The following is a 17,367-nucleotide window of genomic DNA, read 5'->3' on the forward strand; positions in this document are numbered from 1 at the left end:
GAACGCTTGCGTACTCATCTGCGACCCCACCGGCGGCAGCCGCCCGCGAGCGCCTCCTTCGCGAATGCCCGAAGGCCCTTCACGCTAGGCGCGCCAGATGGTTCGACGCGCCTTCCTCCTCGGCCTCCGTCCTGCAGTGTAGCGGACCGCCCCGAGCCCGCCACAAGGAGGCCCCGGGCGCCAGAAAACTCCCCAGCGCCCGGCGGCAGATAAGGTCCATGGTTCTGCCGCAAACCACAACTCGGCTGCAGAGGACAGGGAGAACGGCACACCGTTACACCGACACTCCTCTTCCTCTGCAGCCCCACCAACGCCGCTACAGCGGAGCGGCCCCGCCAAGTTCGCAGGGGATAGGGAGAGTGGCGCATCGTGATACCATCACGCCTCTTCCCCTGCGATCCCACCTCGGCCGCCGAAGATAGGGAGAACGGCTCACCGCAATACCGACACCTCTTCTTCGACGGTCTACCTCCAGCTCGTCACAAGCAGGCTTAACAAGCCCACTTGGAGCGTCCTCCTCGGGCCAGTCTGCGCCTCAAACAGGCCGGCCCTGGTTGCCTCTTCGCTTCACCATGGGTGACCAAGCCACGGTTACTAAGCCCCTTCACCACGACAAGGTGCTTTCGAATAATGTACTTACTCACAGTGTGAGAGAAAAGGGTAATAGTTTGCGCGATATAGGACTAGTTGCTCTTTCTGTGAACCCATAATAATCAATTTGATTCTTAAAAATGTTTTATACACAGTTGGACAGCTATGTAGCTACCATGATACTCCGCTTGCATAACAATTGTGGTAACAATTTTTTTTTTTCATAAAGGAGTATGTACTTTTGTCTTCGTTTCTACCGAATAAGTAATTAATGTTTCACGACTATTACGCCAAATGACATCTATTATATATATCTAACTTTGTATTTTTTTGATATTAGTTTTACGTGATAAAATCTACTGCAATACGGAACACCGTTAATTACAGCAAATGTTTTGTAACTGGCAAATTACTCCCTAACAAGATCTAATTGAGCACATAATGGGAAGTATTAATACCAATTAAAAACTTTCGCACAAACGTTCACGCTAACAAGCAAAGTTATCGATCGATCATCTGCTTTGATGAACTGAATTCAAATTTTTATTCGTGTTCAGCACTTATTATAGTTAAAAAACTGAGCTTTTTCAATAACTCATTTCATTAATTCAATAATTGTTCACACTTGAATTGCAACATACCATTGAAAGTTATTGTTTTCCTATCCATTCAACCTAAATCCACCCATTGCTGAGTTCAGGCTTTTTCTTTCCTATCTAGTACATTCAATTTAGAGAAGGTCGAAAGTTATATCTAATATTAGTTTAAATAATATATTTATAACAGAACGGAAAACGTATCAAAAACCCGTTAAACTTTGAGAAGGTTCAAAATCTTATAGTAACTTTTCATTTTCTCTTTCTTCTAAATCTCTCGGAGCGATAATGAGGATGGAACGGAACTTTGCTCGTGTGCAACCTCTCCAGTGTTTTGTAATTGAGGGCTTACGTGACGCAGCCCGCAGCTGCCGCTGCCTTGCCCGGAACAGTTCGGTGCTTTGCCCAACTTTATCGACAACTTTCCAATCTAAAATGGCTTTTGTTATTTATTTCTTTGCGGTAAAGCCGCACTGTTTCACATTGTTCCAAAGAACTAGAAAACCACAATGCTTTTAGCACTAAATTAGTATAAGTTAAATCCATGAACTTTAAGTAGGTAGGTACGAAGCTGCACCGTTATTGTAAAATACATTTTTTCTACACACTTGCTCGTAACTTGGAACTTATTGAGCCGCTTCTAGGCTAATTTTATTATTATTAGTATGAAAATCCGACCGAGTTAAGAAGGTAATTAATTGTTAACAATATGTACTACGGGAGCGGAGCATTCTTAATTGGTCCAATAATACATTTTTTTAAACCAACTAAACGGTTTTAAATGTTCAAAGAGGTTTTATCTCGTCAAAGATAATTTATAGATTACATTCTCTTGTAAATTACATCGATGAATAAACATAAAAAAATCAATTTGGTCCCAATCCTTTGGTTATAAATACGAAAATATTCACTTTATATATTTTTAATATTGGCTGTTTGTCGATTTTGTTCGCGCCTTTGCCATGCCCGCGCAGTGAGATCCGAATTCGCGCACAGAAAAAAGATATCGCGCCATTTTCCATATTTGCTAAGATATTGGGCTAGTTTCGCAAGTTCTTAGTTTGAATATTGACATTGTCGAAAATGTCTATTTCAAGTATTGAAAATGAAGAACGCATAAATTTGACACTTCAAGAAATATTAATAGAGGTAAGAACTGGGAATTTTAGCCTTTTACCATCAAGTGAAAAATACTTAGCGGCATATGAAATTTTTGTACAATAGAAAGCCAGCAAAAACGCCCAGTCTTTCTCGGAAATCGTGTTTTTAACTTCAATGTATTATTGGCGAATAAGTAACTACAAGCCAAGTTCGTTTTAATACAATTATCCGATGTTGTAAGTGGAAGCAACCATTTTGAAAATTATACTTTTACTGTTTTAAGAGGAAAGAATAGCTTTTCGAATCTAACAAAATAACGGTATTTTTTTATGAAATTCCATTTCGAGAAAACGTTGTCCACCAAGTAAATCTTAACAAATCACTTTAATTTTCATGTCGATCGCTTCAAATATATTCTAGGTTTATAGGTTTCACTTACTTATTTAAAAAAAAAAAACTTTTTTGTTTTAAAAATTTTGAAAAAAAGGAAAACCTATAGACCTAGATTTTCATTGTGTCAATAATATACTAAAAATAAGTATTTTGCAAAAATTTCATTTTTGGTACAAGCTTTTATCGCTGACTGTACTTTTTTTCCCACAGGCAACTAATACTCATCGAGACAATTCTAAAAACCCCAAACAGAATTAGGTTGCGTTGTTTTATCACAGAGTTCCTATGGCTACCTCTTGTGTCCATCATCAGATAAGCTTGATGGTACAATAATATTGCATTGTCACCCGACTTACATATGTATACAAATTTTCAGCTTCATCGGAAACCGGGAAGTGGGTCAAATTTAACTTGCAAGATTTGTCCCATACATACTAACAGGGCAAGTTAAATAAAAGCTTGTAATCATGAAAAATTGAAAATATTTAGAAATGGAAAAACGTTTTCTCTTTTTGTATGGACGATCACGTGGTATACTTTCCTCTTAACAATCAAAATTTGATTAATTTATCAGTCTTGCTTTTTCCTCGCAAGTGTGTTAAAAAACGTCGTATGAAACGCATATACATTGGTCATTACATAATTTACACACATCGGCTTTCTTGTTGCGCGCTCGCATCCAGATTGCACACTTGTATCATAATACTATTCTAACACCATCTGCTCGCGTAGCCAACGTGCATATCGTTCACGCTCCGTGGCGAACGAAACGCAACTGTCACAGTTGCACTAATATGGAAAAGTAATAGAGAGAGATGAGTACGCTACGCTACGGAGCGTTAATGATTGAACTTTGGCTACGCGATTGTAACGCGGGTATCATTGTATCTACAATCCAAATTTGGGACTATTACACGTATATTTCTTTTTCCTTTAGATGTACCAAAGATAAACCGATTTGATGTTAAGTATTGCTTTAATAAATAATAACGTCAGGTTGTAAATAGGATAAGGTATTGAATAAATGTATTTTATCTTTCAACAAAATAAACAAAATTGTTATTTATATCCTAAAAGTCGAAAGTATTCATAAGTATATGATATATTTTTTGCATATACCTAAATTTATAGCTGAAAAAACATTTCAAACTTTTTTAAAGATGTGAAGTATTTACCTAATTGTGTACAATCTACTTGAACCAGCTCTAGGTCTATAGGTACATTGAATCAGCCGAGTAGACAATGAATCATTGAATTGATTATAGATAGAGTAATGCCAGCGTGCGTAGCCAATATGCCAATCGTTTACGCTCTGTAGCGAACGACAGTGATATCGCACTAATATGGTAGAGTGATAGAGAGAGATGACTACGCTACGCTACGGAGCGTTAACGATTGGCATCCAGACTTGTCAGACCAAAAAAATAATACCTAAAAAAACTTTGCTTTATTTCAATGGAAGACAACTGCAAATTCATTACGAACTTCCATATTCATAGATAGTCAGTCAAAATTTATACTAGACTTGCGGACAGTAATTCATAAAATAGGTATTAATATAATTATATACATAATCAAACAGTTTCAGACTGCGCGGTCGGCAGCTATTGCCCTGCGGGGTGCGGTGAAAAAACGCAATTAACTATCTTTACCGCACGCACTAAAAACATACATAATTGGTAACGCATTTGAATACATTTTTAAATTTAGTTTCGTCATGTTTTTGCCGTGATGGTATTCTACATTAAAAAAAAGTTAAACTCTATCAAAATTTTACCTAACTCATGTATATAAGAAAAGTCATCGTCCTTCTCACAATTTGCAATACAATGGTGAAATGTATAAGATGATTTTTTCTCTCTGCATAGTAAGCGCGGGTTCGGTCCCTATAAAATTTTATTATTCAATCGTCTATATCCCTGGCTTTCCTCTTCAAAGCAGGAAGCACAAAGGGATTGAATGCATTAGAAATCAAATTATAGGTCCGTACGAGATATTTCTTCCAGATGTTTCGTTTATCGCAGTTGAAGAAAGACAAAGATATTTTTCTTACGCAAGTAAAAATAATACACTTATTATAATGTAAATATCCGCAATAACTCCTGAGTCAATTAGAATAATAAAGTGATCCTTTGGCCGTAGCCCTCAGCCACCCCGCGGAAAATTCACACATCAGCTGGCAAGCTCAAATGTTCGGCTCACCAAAATCAATCCCAAAGGATAGATTGGTACGTTTAAACGTGTCCATTATTTAGACGGTATTCAGCCGGCAAAGGGAAGGACGAGGCTATAGGGCAGCGGGCCAATCGTTCGGGAAAACGTCGTATGAGATCCGAGCTCAGCGATCGAACGCGCGCCGGGTAAGAAGGCAATATTTTATTTAAATTAAGCAGCTAGGGACGCGTGTTTGGATTTGTTATTTTGCAAAGGCGGATGAAGGTATGGGTTTTCATAGGCAAATAAAGGAAAATCCTTTATTTTATGAAACCAAATCTGCATTAAGAACAATAACACTCAAGTGGGGTATATTTTTATACTAACCCTTTTATATTTACATTGCGTATCAGAATGACGTGCTCATGATATGACGATCTATGAATATGTCCTTAAGTAATTTAGGTGGCTTTTTTACCCATGACCGAAATGTGCGTTATACTAACGGTTTTCAAACATAAATTGCATGCATCCACACAAACAAACATGCATATTGCATTTGTTATGCTAACTCGGTTAAACTCAGATTGCAATTTTATTTTGCAGACGGGCGATCCTCTCCAATCCGGACGTCATCGGACACACACCGCTAAAGGCACTATTTGAAAACGATTTCTGGGGAACACCGCTCACAGACCCAGGTTCACACGGTTCATATAGGCCGCTGTGCGTCGCTACATATCGGCTCAACTACGCTTTTAGTGGATTCAAGCCATGGAGTTTTCATTTTCTAAACGTAGTTTTTCACTGCATAGCGACAGCGCTCGTTGTTCTTTTGGCCCGCCGATTGATGCCCAGTTCCTGCATACGAGTGGGTGCGGCAGTCGCTGGGCTCACCTTCGCAGCCCATCCAATACACACAGAAGCAGTGGCAGGAGTCGTAGGCCGAGCGGATTTGGCAGCATGCAATTTGTTTCTCATAAGCTTCTTACTGTACAGCGAGCACATCCGATTACGTGAACAACGCCATAAACGATTATGCAGACATATCTTAAAAAATAATTTAATGCGAAGATCGAGCTCTAGCAACGATCAGCCGTTTCGACTAAGTTGCCATAGCTTGGTCCAGCATGTCATGATGAACTTTCGTCGATTATTGAAATGTGGCAAAGCGGGCCCTATGAAAGTGTTAAATGCCTGGGAAGCGAAGTCCGAGGCAGTGAGACTGAAGTGTCAGTACAGTGGCAGTGTTAGTGAGGACTCTGGTGAACTGTGGCAGTGGGTGACCCTAGCTGGAACTCTTTTGTTTGCCGCGGCTGCTACATTATGCAAAGAGCCCGCCATCATGGTCTTGCCTCTTTGTATATTTTACGACTTTTTGAAAGGGAATCGCCCAGAAGATATCTACGCTAAGGTAAGGTTACAAGTTACATACTTACCTATATTATAAGCCCGAATTGGTGGCACAACAGTACTGGCAATGGTATTGTGTACAGTGATGTCTCCAGAGTACGAAAAACGTCACAAAAAGGTGATTTGTGGTATGAATAATCTGTTTTATATACCGTAGATAGGTAGATAGTATTGAACTGGTTTGCAATTAAAGGCATCATATGATAGCTTTTAAAATTTTTCATAAAACGTTTTTATATGATAATAAAGTAAGTAATAATATAATATTTTCATAATACTGTTTTTTACAAATTTTACTCCATTGTAAAGCTAAACCGTATATAAATAATTGTAATGTCGCCATACAGTGTATGATTCCTAAGCTTAATAAAATAATTTGCGTAAAAAGAACGTGAAAATTGAATGAAAACATTTTCTTTGCTTTATGGATTTTTTTGTGGCTTATCTTGGTTGGTCAGAGAAATATTTGATTAGAAGTGGGGTTTAGCGTATTGTTTTTAAATAAATCTATCGTTTTTACCGTTGGCTGTGTTATTTCAAAATCTGTGAATAAGCTTACTTACTAATTAAAAAGTTAAAGCAGGGTTCCTAAGACCTGTTCGTATTCAGCACGGGATCTTGTTAAGAATTTATGAGACATTATAAAAAAACAGTTTTATGGGGAATTTAAACAGCTTTCATGTGACACCTAATTTGTTCAAATCGGTTGTGTTGTTTTATTTAGTAGACAAAATTTATTTGATACAATGAAACTTTGTGACGTCTTAGTTTAAATCTCCGCACATTTCATGCTCAGGAGACATCACTAAATACAACGCGTGACGACACCAGTCGTTGGTAGTACGAGTACAGTCAGCATCAGTAGTAGCGGACAGCACCAAATCGTCATAAGTGTGAATAGTTTTACAAATACAGTTCGCGTGTTAAATTATCTTCCACATTCTAACTATTTTTTATAGAAAAACATATATAATCTCTTGATTCTTCTTGTCCAAGCCCTCGTTCTCCCCATCCTGGATTATGCTGATGTGTGTTACAGCAATCTCTCACAAGCTTACCTAACCAAGTTCGATCGGTTACTTAACAATTGCATCCGGTTTGTCTTTGGACTCCGAAAATACGACCATATCTCTGCTTATCGCAAAAAACTTAACTGGCTCCCTATTCGTGAACGTCGATCCTTGCGTATTCTCTGCACTTTGTTTACAATTTTATTTAATCCTTCAGCCCCTGATTACCTTCGTTCCAAATTCAAATTTGTTACTCCGCGCCCCGGCACCGATCTCCGAACCTCCCGTAGCCTTCAACTTATTGTCCCTCGACATCGTACAGGTTTCATGTCGAATTCCTTCAACATTCAGGCAATCCGGCTGTGGAATGATCTTCCTCTCTCTATGAGACAAGCCCAGAACAAAATCTCCTTCAAGCGCATGTTGCGCAAGCATCTGTTTGACAAGGTTCAAAGGTCGTCCTCATGATGTTTCACAATGGGTATATATTTATATATGTATGTATTTATATTTATGTATCATATTATTTATGTACGTATAATTTTATATAGGTAATTTTGTGATATTTTTTTTTGTCATTTTACTCTATATTCTGACCCTGCACCAATTAGGATCTTTCGGTTTGGCTCATGGTTGACTGGTAGAGAATGCCTTCTGGCATTAAGTCCGCCATTTGTACTCTTCATGTATTGTGCAATAAAGTTTAAATAAATAAATAAATAATTTAGTATAGACATTAAAGAATGAAAGTAAACAATATCACCACTAGATTTATTGACATCATGAATGCAAAAAAGTACTGACTTCAATATTTGAACGACATTAAACTAGAAACTATTACTTATGTACTTTATTACTTCAATACCTACGAGTATAAGCACAAACACGGCCGAGTAACTCCTACAATAAGTTTCTTAGAGATCATTTACCAAAAACTTTAATATGCGGGGGATTCAAGTTTGTAAAGCTAGAGGGACGGCTGCTTGAGCATTGATATTATATTCCGCACAGTAACCCAGAGTACATTAAATCCGTCCTTTGTACTGTATAAACCAGTTTTGCGAGCTATATAAATAATAAATAGTTAAGTAGACTTCTGAAGATCTTATCACAAATTTCTAAACGATTTTAAAGTTCTTTTTTTGTTTTGGTTAAAAACTACTCGTATCCGTGATAGAGTTTTGCGATCCGTTAACAATTTTATATTCACGCCAGCAGCTGGAACAAGGGTAATTTTCTGCTTAAAAACAGTGAGTAAAATCGCATTTTGCTGAGTGAGACAAAATAACATTCAAGTGACCGAATATAAAGCTGTCATTTCAACGTGCGGGGCCTAATACAAGTTCGAAATATTTCGATTCTATTGTCTTTGTCCCTTTCACGTCATTAGCAAAAAGAAAGAGACTTTATAAGTGCATACGCAATTCAACGGTATATTGACGGTTTATATTAGACCCCCGAAATAAGTCAGACCGCATCATTCCAAAACACCCTACGAGTCCTCAATCGTAATAATTAATTAATGAAATAAAAGTTTAAAATTTGTAAAAACACCATATTATACGTATTTTATTATACAATCTAAATAATGAACTTGAAAAAAATGCGCAATTGTTACGCAAAGTAAAAATTCTACTTTTAACGATCTTTACTATAGTTGACAAATAGTTGTATCCGCAATTCTGACCGTATCTTACAAACTTTTTTGTTACAAAAAAAAGTTGTCGATTGAACTGTCAATTGATGTTCGTTACTTCATTATTTCCGTATTATTTTATTGAAATTTCTTTCGTTTTGTTTTATTGCAGTAATTAAACTTAATTGTTAGAATACCTTAAGAAAATATGAATGAAAGAGTGATGAAGACGGATTACATTTTTTCAGGTTGTATACCTTTCAAATATGTTCACACTGCTGTCGTGAAATTTTTTGTGTACTACACGAGATCAAAGTTATTTACTACTCGTGCGCTTTTGAGTCCCTTACTGCGCTCAAGATTCTAAATAAGATTCACTTCGTAAATCTATTATAGAATCTTTCGCTTGCACGGGACTCAAAATAAGCACTCGAAGAAATATCAAACTTTGCTCTCTTGTTGTACAAATAACTATTTCGTTTTATCATAGAGAAATAGTGCTCACTCCATACATCAGTTTTGGCACCAAAACGCTTATTATTTTAGTAGTCGACATCTAGCATCGAGGAACGGAATTATCAGTAGGTACTAAAAATAAAACTAATCTTAAAATAAATAATTAAAAACTATCCCCCTGCGACATGGTGCCGTAGACGCTGGCAGCATTTCCTCGTTGTATCGCAATACTTATTCTTTGTGCGGGGAAGCTGCCAGGCGATCACCGGTGGCGTCTGCTATTCTTTTAGTTAATTATTTAAATAGTGTAGACGTATTCGTACCCCACGGGCCAAGGGTCTCGACGCCAAAAGGTACAAAATCGAATCCGGCGTCGAGAGTGCCGAGACCCCTATATTTGATTTTTTTTTTTCGGCAGTCAGCCGCCGCGCCGGTGTCTACGCATGTGGCGTCCCACATCAGCACCCGTCCCTTCTTCCACGGAATTAGTGACATTCCGTCCGGTCTCTTACCATCGTCTACTCTCTACTCTCTCTATTGTAATACCAGCAGGCTCGACAACAGCTGGCACGAGTGGCACGTTGACGCTGGCAAGATATTATAACGCCACCGGATTAACCAAAACTCTATTTTCAACTCTTTCTGGTTTTAATATTAGTTGTAAATTGCTGAGAAATTAAATTTGGTCAGTCGCGACACTCGAGACATCTGGTGTCAAGTAGCGGTACTGATAATTCCGCATTGACAAAAACAATAAGCGTTTTGGTACTAAAACTGATGTTTGGAGTGAGCACTCTATGCTTACTTCTTATTCAGCAATTAATATAATAATGTATATAAAATATACAAATTTTGAATAAATACTGCATAAATTGAACAAAAGCAATATTAATTCGCAGAATTGATGATTACGTATTTAGAATATGTAATAGTTATTTGTTTTACAAGGGGGCAAAGTTGTTGTTTAACCGCTCGTGCTAATATTGATACCCGAGCAAGCGAAAGATTCCAAAATTGAACCATGAGTGTAGCGAGTGGTTCGAGAAGTGGAATCTTGAGCGTTGCGAGGGTTTCAATGCACGAGGGTTAAACAAACTTTGCCTCCGAGTGAAACATAAAATTTTTCACCACACCAACACGAGGAAACTACTAACTATAAAATACCAAAAAATTCAAATGAACTCAAATCCAAATGAACGTAATAAAAAAATTATCATTCAAAATCATAATTTAAAAGTCAATTTTACTAGCTAACATAAGGAAACAACTCAAAATTTGCATTTGATTACTTTGCCTCACATGTGGATAAAATACAACTTTCTCATTAGCTTTTGAACGATCAAGAGGGCCTTTACCAGTTGGTGTGGTGAAAAATTGCTTGCTCATATTAAAATTATTTCATTATTAATCGCAGACGCAAAATCGCTGCCGTAAGGCTAATATAATTATTCTACACTTGTGTATGAATGTAATTCTCGAGACTTGTCGTAACTCATGAAAAACTGTCAATAACATCTTCCGAAGTGACATGAACACATACTATTGTCGTTCGACATTATACTTTTGTAGAGTAAAGATAAATACACCAGGGATTTGGCAGATAGGCTAAGTTAATAGCATCCGTGTTTATTCCTCGCTGCTTTTTAATTTTCCACCGACTGCCTCCTCTCACGTGGGAAATACTCAAAAGATAATCGTATTCTGCCTCACTCGGTGACTATATACATCACTTTCATTTAGGCGTCAAATGCCTTTAGTTTTTATTTTATTTGATGCGCCTCAGTTATTTTATTTCACGCACTGTTTGAGGCCTATTCGCACTTTAAAATTACAACCTGCCTTATTATTAGATTGATATTAACATTTTACGACCCGCAGTGCATCTATAATCTCTAGCTGTTGCCGACTTCAAAATACTAATCGGATTCCTACAGTTATTTTCGAACAAGTTCAAAGCTAAATAAAATACATCGTAAAACAGGAATGGTCAAACCGCAAAAAACCACGTGTCGACAGAGCTTCGCACCCGAGTCATTTGTTACGAGGAGGTACCTACATTCAATAACAAAGACACGAGCGCTGAAAATAATTTGCATACGAAATAAGTAAATTATTTAGAGAACCTGCTGATATTTGGTAAAATTTCACGCAGTGACCTTACTTTGAATAATAGGTAAAGTTATTCAGGGATCGGCTTTAAGAGGAAAGGGGACGACCACTTCTCCCCATCATCTTCAAACCTAGTCCCCATTTTCCTCCTTAGATATTAACAGTAAAAAAATTTTTTATTCAAGTTGATGTACATTAAGCGTAGCTATGTCTCTTAGTTTTTTTTATAAGAGTTTAAATATTATTACCGAAAAACAAAATCCATACAATTATTTTAACGCTTCTTAGCAAAGAACGACTGTGTCGGGGTGGTAGTCCACTTTCGTCTTAACACATTATGATACGGAAGCTCTATAGTATTGTCAGGTTCCTAGGTTTATAACAAGTTAATAACAATAGGTTTTTTTAACAAGCAGATACGTCTGCGAACGATACTCCAAATTTTATATAAAAGGAAAAAATGGAACCGCACAGACTATAGTGCTTTTTAGATTAATACATATTAATTTGTAAAAAATTGGTAAAATATTAATAATAGTATTTTTTAATCATCAAATAGTAAAAATAAAGGGGTGTCCCAACCTACCTTGGAAGCTGTCACAACTTATCTCGGTGGTAGGAAAATTGTGACACGGGGAGTTGTTTTGGTTTTCGTAGAATTTCTCAAAAAGTGTAATATTTTTTTAATACTATGTCGGTGGCAAACAATCATACAGCTCACCTCATGGTAAGCAGTCTCCGTAGCCTATGGACACCTGTAACTCCATAAGTGACACATGTGCGTTGCCGACTCTAACACCCCGCACTCTCGTTGAGCTCTGGCAACCTTATTCACCGTCAGGAACACATCACTATGAGCAGGGTCTAGTATTATTTGGCTGCGGTTTTCTATAAGGTGGATGTACTTCCCCAGTTGGGCTCTGCTCTAGATGTGGAATAACATTCGTTGTGCTGTGCCCCACCACACAAAAAGAGATGATATTCACCGTGCCCATGCCTCTCTTTTGGACGTAGTTTAAGGACATACCCGGGTCCAATACTTTTACTAACGTTTTTAACGTTTTGTTACTAACGTAACAAAATTGTCACAGCCCTTCTTGGTCCCTCCTACTACGAGTAATTTATATCACTGACAACAGACGTTGAGAGGCATTGAATGTCACCGATGTAAACAAGAAGAAAGGACTGCGCAATTATAAATGATTTTACCACAAAAATTCCAAAGTAGATTCCCAAAGATGAAAGAAAATATATTTTGAATACAATAACATATTTACATCAAAAAATGGACAAAGGATTGCGTAGTATTCCAATAAACAATGTTTTGAAATTGGTCGTTGACATACTCGATACGATATTTTATGATTGTTTTTACTATTTAGTTAGTTGGTTTGGGTTTAACTTATGTAATAGGTTTTATTTTATTATTTCAATTATTTGAGGTAGAAATGCGTAGATATACTCATTGCCACCAGTTAAATAATTTCTCACGTAAGAATAGAATGAATACAGTTGACTTTGATAAATGGGCTGTAAGCCACTTAATATAATATTGAATATTTGGAATCAGATTTAGATGCATATGTAATTATTATCTAAACTAACATATAATATAAAAAGGTTAACTTCGATTCTCTGAAAACAATGTTTTGATATTCTACAAATATTTGCATGCAGACAATACACACTGTGCCGAATATACGTGATGTACGCATATTATTATTACCATATGTAAGCTGTTTTGGAGCGACACTATATGAGGGCCAAATAGAAAGTTGACACGCTTTATATTTTATAGGCAATAATGTGCAGCTATACTCTTAAAATAAACAAAAAATAAATCTAGATCCACACCGTCCTCTCCTCAGTTGAGAGATTTTTAGACACGATGTCTATCGATACTCGTAACGTTTCTTGTTCTAGGTATGTCCATTATATTTACTTTCGGATTGAAATTATTGTAGTTTTTTTATAGATAGAGTGATAAAAGTAAAATTTACTTACTGTATTTTTGAACGGGATTGTAAGGGAAGCACTGTTTACTAATTCGTTTTAGATTCGCAAAATCAGGAAATTAATGAATTTAAAAAAATGTGCACTCCTTCTGTAGGCTTTGGGATGAGTATGTTCAAAGAGAGTTCTTAATGCTTAAAAATATTTAAATAACCTAACGTTGGAATATATTTTCTACGTACCATATTTTACACAGAATAAAGCAACAAAAATACTGTAAATTTCATAATAATATTTTTTTTTTATGTTTCATAAAATAGATTCGCGTGGGATGCGAATAGCTTGAGCTTGACTAAGTACTTGCTTTTTACATAGACCAACTTAGTTACAATGTTTCCTACTGAATAAAGTTATTTAGACTTTTTTATGTATGTCTAAACGGTCTATAACGTTACTGAATGTTCCTGCCAGTGCACTATCAAACAATTGAACCCAATTTAGATTAGAAGCTCCACTCAACGACCCATCGTGTGCTCGCTATAAAAGTTGCTGTTTGTTTGCGCATACGTCGCAACTCAGCTGGTTAGGAATATTCTCATAACATCTACATTGTAAACTATTTATGGTAAATCTCATAAGACTTTCACAAACAAACCTTTTATGTTTTCCCTTTACTCAGATTTTATTGATATCAACATAGCAAGTTTAAGCGATCTCATGCAATAAAGTGATAAAATAGTTAGCTCGTACGACTACGAACGAAACTGGTTCAGACGTACCCGTATCGACAAAAACATATAAAACAAACATTAAGAGAACAAACTTGCGAACTGTTTTGTTTCTCTTTTTCATATCGCTTTATGGGCACAAGTGTCGTGTCGAGATACATAATGTTTACTAAGAAACATCGCTGGTTGTGTAGCTCAGAATGTATGTGACGTTTTCAACTAAAAGGTTTCACATTTTTTCAGTTTTCGGTAAGGTTGATTTCAAATTGAAGCTTTATGGAAATACCGCCTTATTGACAACCGACATAAGTACTCTTTTGGTTGAGAACGGCACATATGTAGGTTAAAATATTATTATAAATAGGTATCTTTTTCATCATCTTATCCATTCCCTTACTAAAAATTAGTATATAATGAAAATAATTTAGTAATTCAAACGAATACATACATACAGATTGTGAATCAATAAGGGCCAGTTGCACCAACTACATTCAGCAGGCTGATCAGCGTCACTCATTAGTGAAGTAACGGTAGCTGACGTTCACGAGGGTTCATTATACATCAACCACATACCTCATTATACCTCGCCTTGCCCTTAATCACGCTCGGGAAGCTCGGCCCGCGGTCTACATCAATTTTGGGGCTTTCTACCTTAAAACTAATTTAGGAATGAATTCTTATGTAGTTATATTATTTATTTTGTCTTGTTTAAATTAATAAAATAAATAAAAGGTCATTTACTGTCGCAAAACAAAATACAGCCATGAACAAACAAAAATACACACACACACAAGCACATTAGGGACAATAGGGTGTAAGTCCAATATTATTTGTCCAATGTTATTAACTGTATTTTGCAAATAAATATATTTTATATCGAGATTTTTTTTTTTATATTTAGTATTTGTATTTGTTAACTTTGCTTCGTTCGCCATCTCACTATCTGAAGGTTACGTGGAAGAGATCTTTGTAAGGCGAGAAAATCGAAATTTATTACCTACCAAATTATATATTTTCTCAATTTCTGTATCTTTTTAGGGTTCCGTAGCCAAATGGCAAAAAACGGAACTCTTATAGATTCGTCATGTCCGTCTGTCTGTCCGATTATGTCACAGCCACTTTTTTCCGGAACTATAAGAGCTATAATTGTTCAAACTTGGTAAGTAGATGTATTCTATGAACCGCATTCAGATTATTACACAAACATAGAAAAAAAAACAATAAATTTTAGGGGTTCCCCATACTTAGAACTGAAACTCAAAAAATCTTTTTTCATCAAACCTGTACGTGTGGGGTATCTATGGATAGGTCTTTCAAAATGATATTGAGGTTTCTAATATCATTTTTTTCTAAACTGAATAGTTTGCGCGAGAGACACTTCCAAAGTGGTAAAATGTGTGTCCCCCCCTGTAACTTCTAAAATAACAGAATGAAAAATCTAAAAAAAAATGATATACATTGCCATGCAAACTTCCACCGAAAATTGGTTTGAACGAGATCTAGTAAGTAGAGTTTTTTTTAATACGTCATAAAATTAAAATTTGTTTTTTTTTTTCATCAAACCCATACGTGTGGGATATCTATGGATAGGTCTTAAAAATGATATTTAGTAGAGGATGTCATGTAGAACGCCTGCTGGAACCGGTCGCAGCAGGCATTGGTACTGTTGTAGAAAAAGTGAACAGTATAATGGTCTATGGATTGAAGTTTGGGTGGACAATGATTCTGGGTTATTGCAAAGACTGCACACCTGCCATAACAATGTTTTCACTAGTTATCGAGGCAGGCGGTGACTCGCCGCCCACTAGATGGGCCCTTGAAACTGCCGTCGTAAAGACGACCAGGAGAAACACCGGTGTGAGCGGCTCAGGGGTGTTGAGAGGTGTACGCCGCTTTCTACCCAGTGGCTGATAACAGCCACTGTGCCAACTCGCGTCTTATGCAAGTTTTCACTTCCACCCTTGGAGAATTTAGCTCTAACGACTCCTCTCTGGACGGCCAATGAAGACAAGCCAGAGCTGAGTGTCGTGCGGGTCCCCTTGGGGTCCACTCCAACCGACGAAGAAACGCCGGAGATGGAGACCCTGGCCGACTCTCTTATTATTATTATTATTTAGTTAAAATTTTCAAGCTAGATTCGAGTTGGCCCCGAACCAAAATTCAGTAAATATTCTATGTTACCATCAAGATAGTCCGATGCTGGATGCCGAAGTTGGCCAATGGAGCCATAGATAGGAGCTCTTTTATAGAACAATAGAAACTCATTACTAATGACTTTCTAAATATCTAAAACTCCTAAGATTCTTCGCCATTTATATTCAAGGAGCAAAATGGTAGCCAGTCATGGGTAGTTGGGGAAGGTTTAACATCGAAAGAAGTGTCCCATCCGTTGCGCAATGGGTCCCTTTTACGACACTTGCCTGAAAACAATACACAGTTTCAAGTGCCCGTTTTTGTTCCCAAATTTTATTGATTTATCGTTTGAATTGACAGCCATTAGGAAAATTTTATTGGTAGCTCGAAGGAGCTACTAATAACATTTTAAAGGAGCTAAAAGTAGGTCATTCAACTAACTAATGTGGCTTACCGACCTAAAGAGGGTCTTGGCCTCCGAAACAAGAGTCGTTAAATCTAGTTTTTAAAATTACATATCATATGTAGTATTGAATATAAAACATAAATTAAATATTAGATAACGTTATAGGTACTTCTTGCGAAAAACACCACTTATCGCGGCCCGAATTCGTGATACTTCAAACTAATTCAATTGGGTACCGCAGTTTATTGATTTTCTACATATAAACCGTCTTGGAAAATAAGTAGGATATTGAGGACGAGCGTAGGAGCCTAAATAAATATTGATTAACTGTCGCCTTACCCTCGACTCATTTGCTCTGCATAAAATTAGTATTTGGACCTTTTCGCGGATAGCCCCCAATATTTCTCCCATCTTGAGGACTAAAGCAATTTTCTGTAGCTCTCGCCATTAAATTAACATTTGGGCTTTTTCTCTTCTCGCTTGCCCTCCGCCGTTCTGCGCCGGCCCAGGCCCAGTATATTTCAGCGGTCGCGTAATTTGTGGCTCGTAAATGTTCTGAAATTGGTCATCCCTTTGGTTGAGGTGAATTTATGGCCTCCTCGGTCGGCCTGTCGAAAGGGGAATTAATAAGTCCCCTCTAATGGTGAAACGTACCCTTGCCATCAATTTGAATGCCCCAAGATTGCCG

General features: G+C 37.0%; 1 protein-coding gene across 2 annotated transcripts in view; it reads left to right on the forward strand.

Moving 5' to 3' along the window:
• Positions 1-17,367, forward strand: part of LOC133534704 (protein O-mannosyl-transferase TMTC2) — a 159,808-nt gene that overhangs the window by 23,624 nt on the left and 118,817 nt on the right. For both annotated transcript variants that reach the window (XM_061873938.1, XM_061873939.1), the window contains exon 3: positions 5,442-6,249. In XM_061873938.1, coding sequence (XP_061729922.1) covers positions 5,442-6,249 — 808 coding nt within the window. The remainder of the gene's footprint in view (positions 1-5,441; positions 6,250-17,367) is intronic.

The sequence above is a fragment of the Cydia pomonella genome, chromosome 2 (genome assembly GCF_033807575.1).
Source record: "Cydia pomonella isolate Wapato2018A chromosome 2, ilCydPomo1, whole genome shotgun sequence".
Classification (NCBI taxonomy): domain Eukaryota; kingdom Metazoa; phylum Arthropoda; class Insecta; order Lepidoptera; family Tortricidae; genus Cydia; species Cydia pomonella.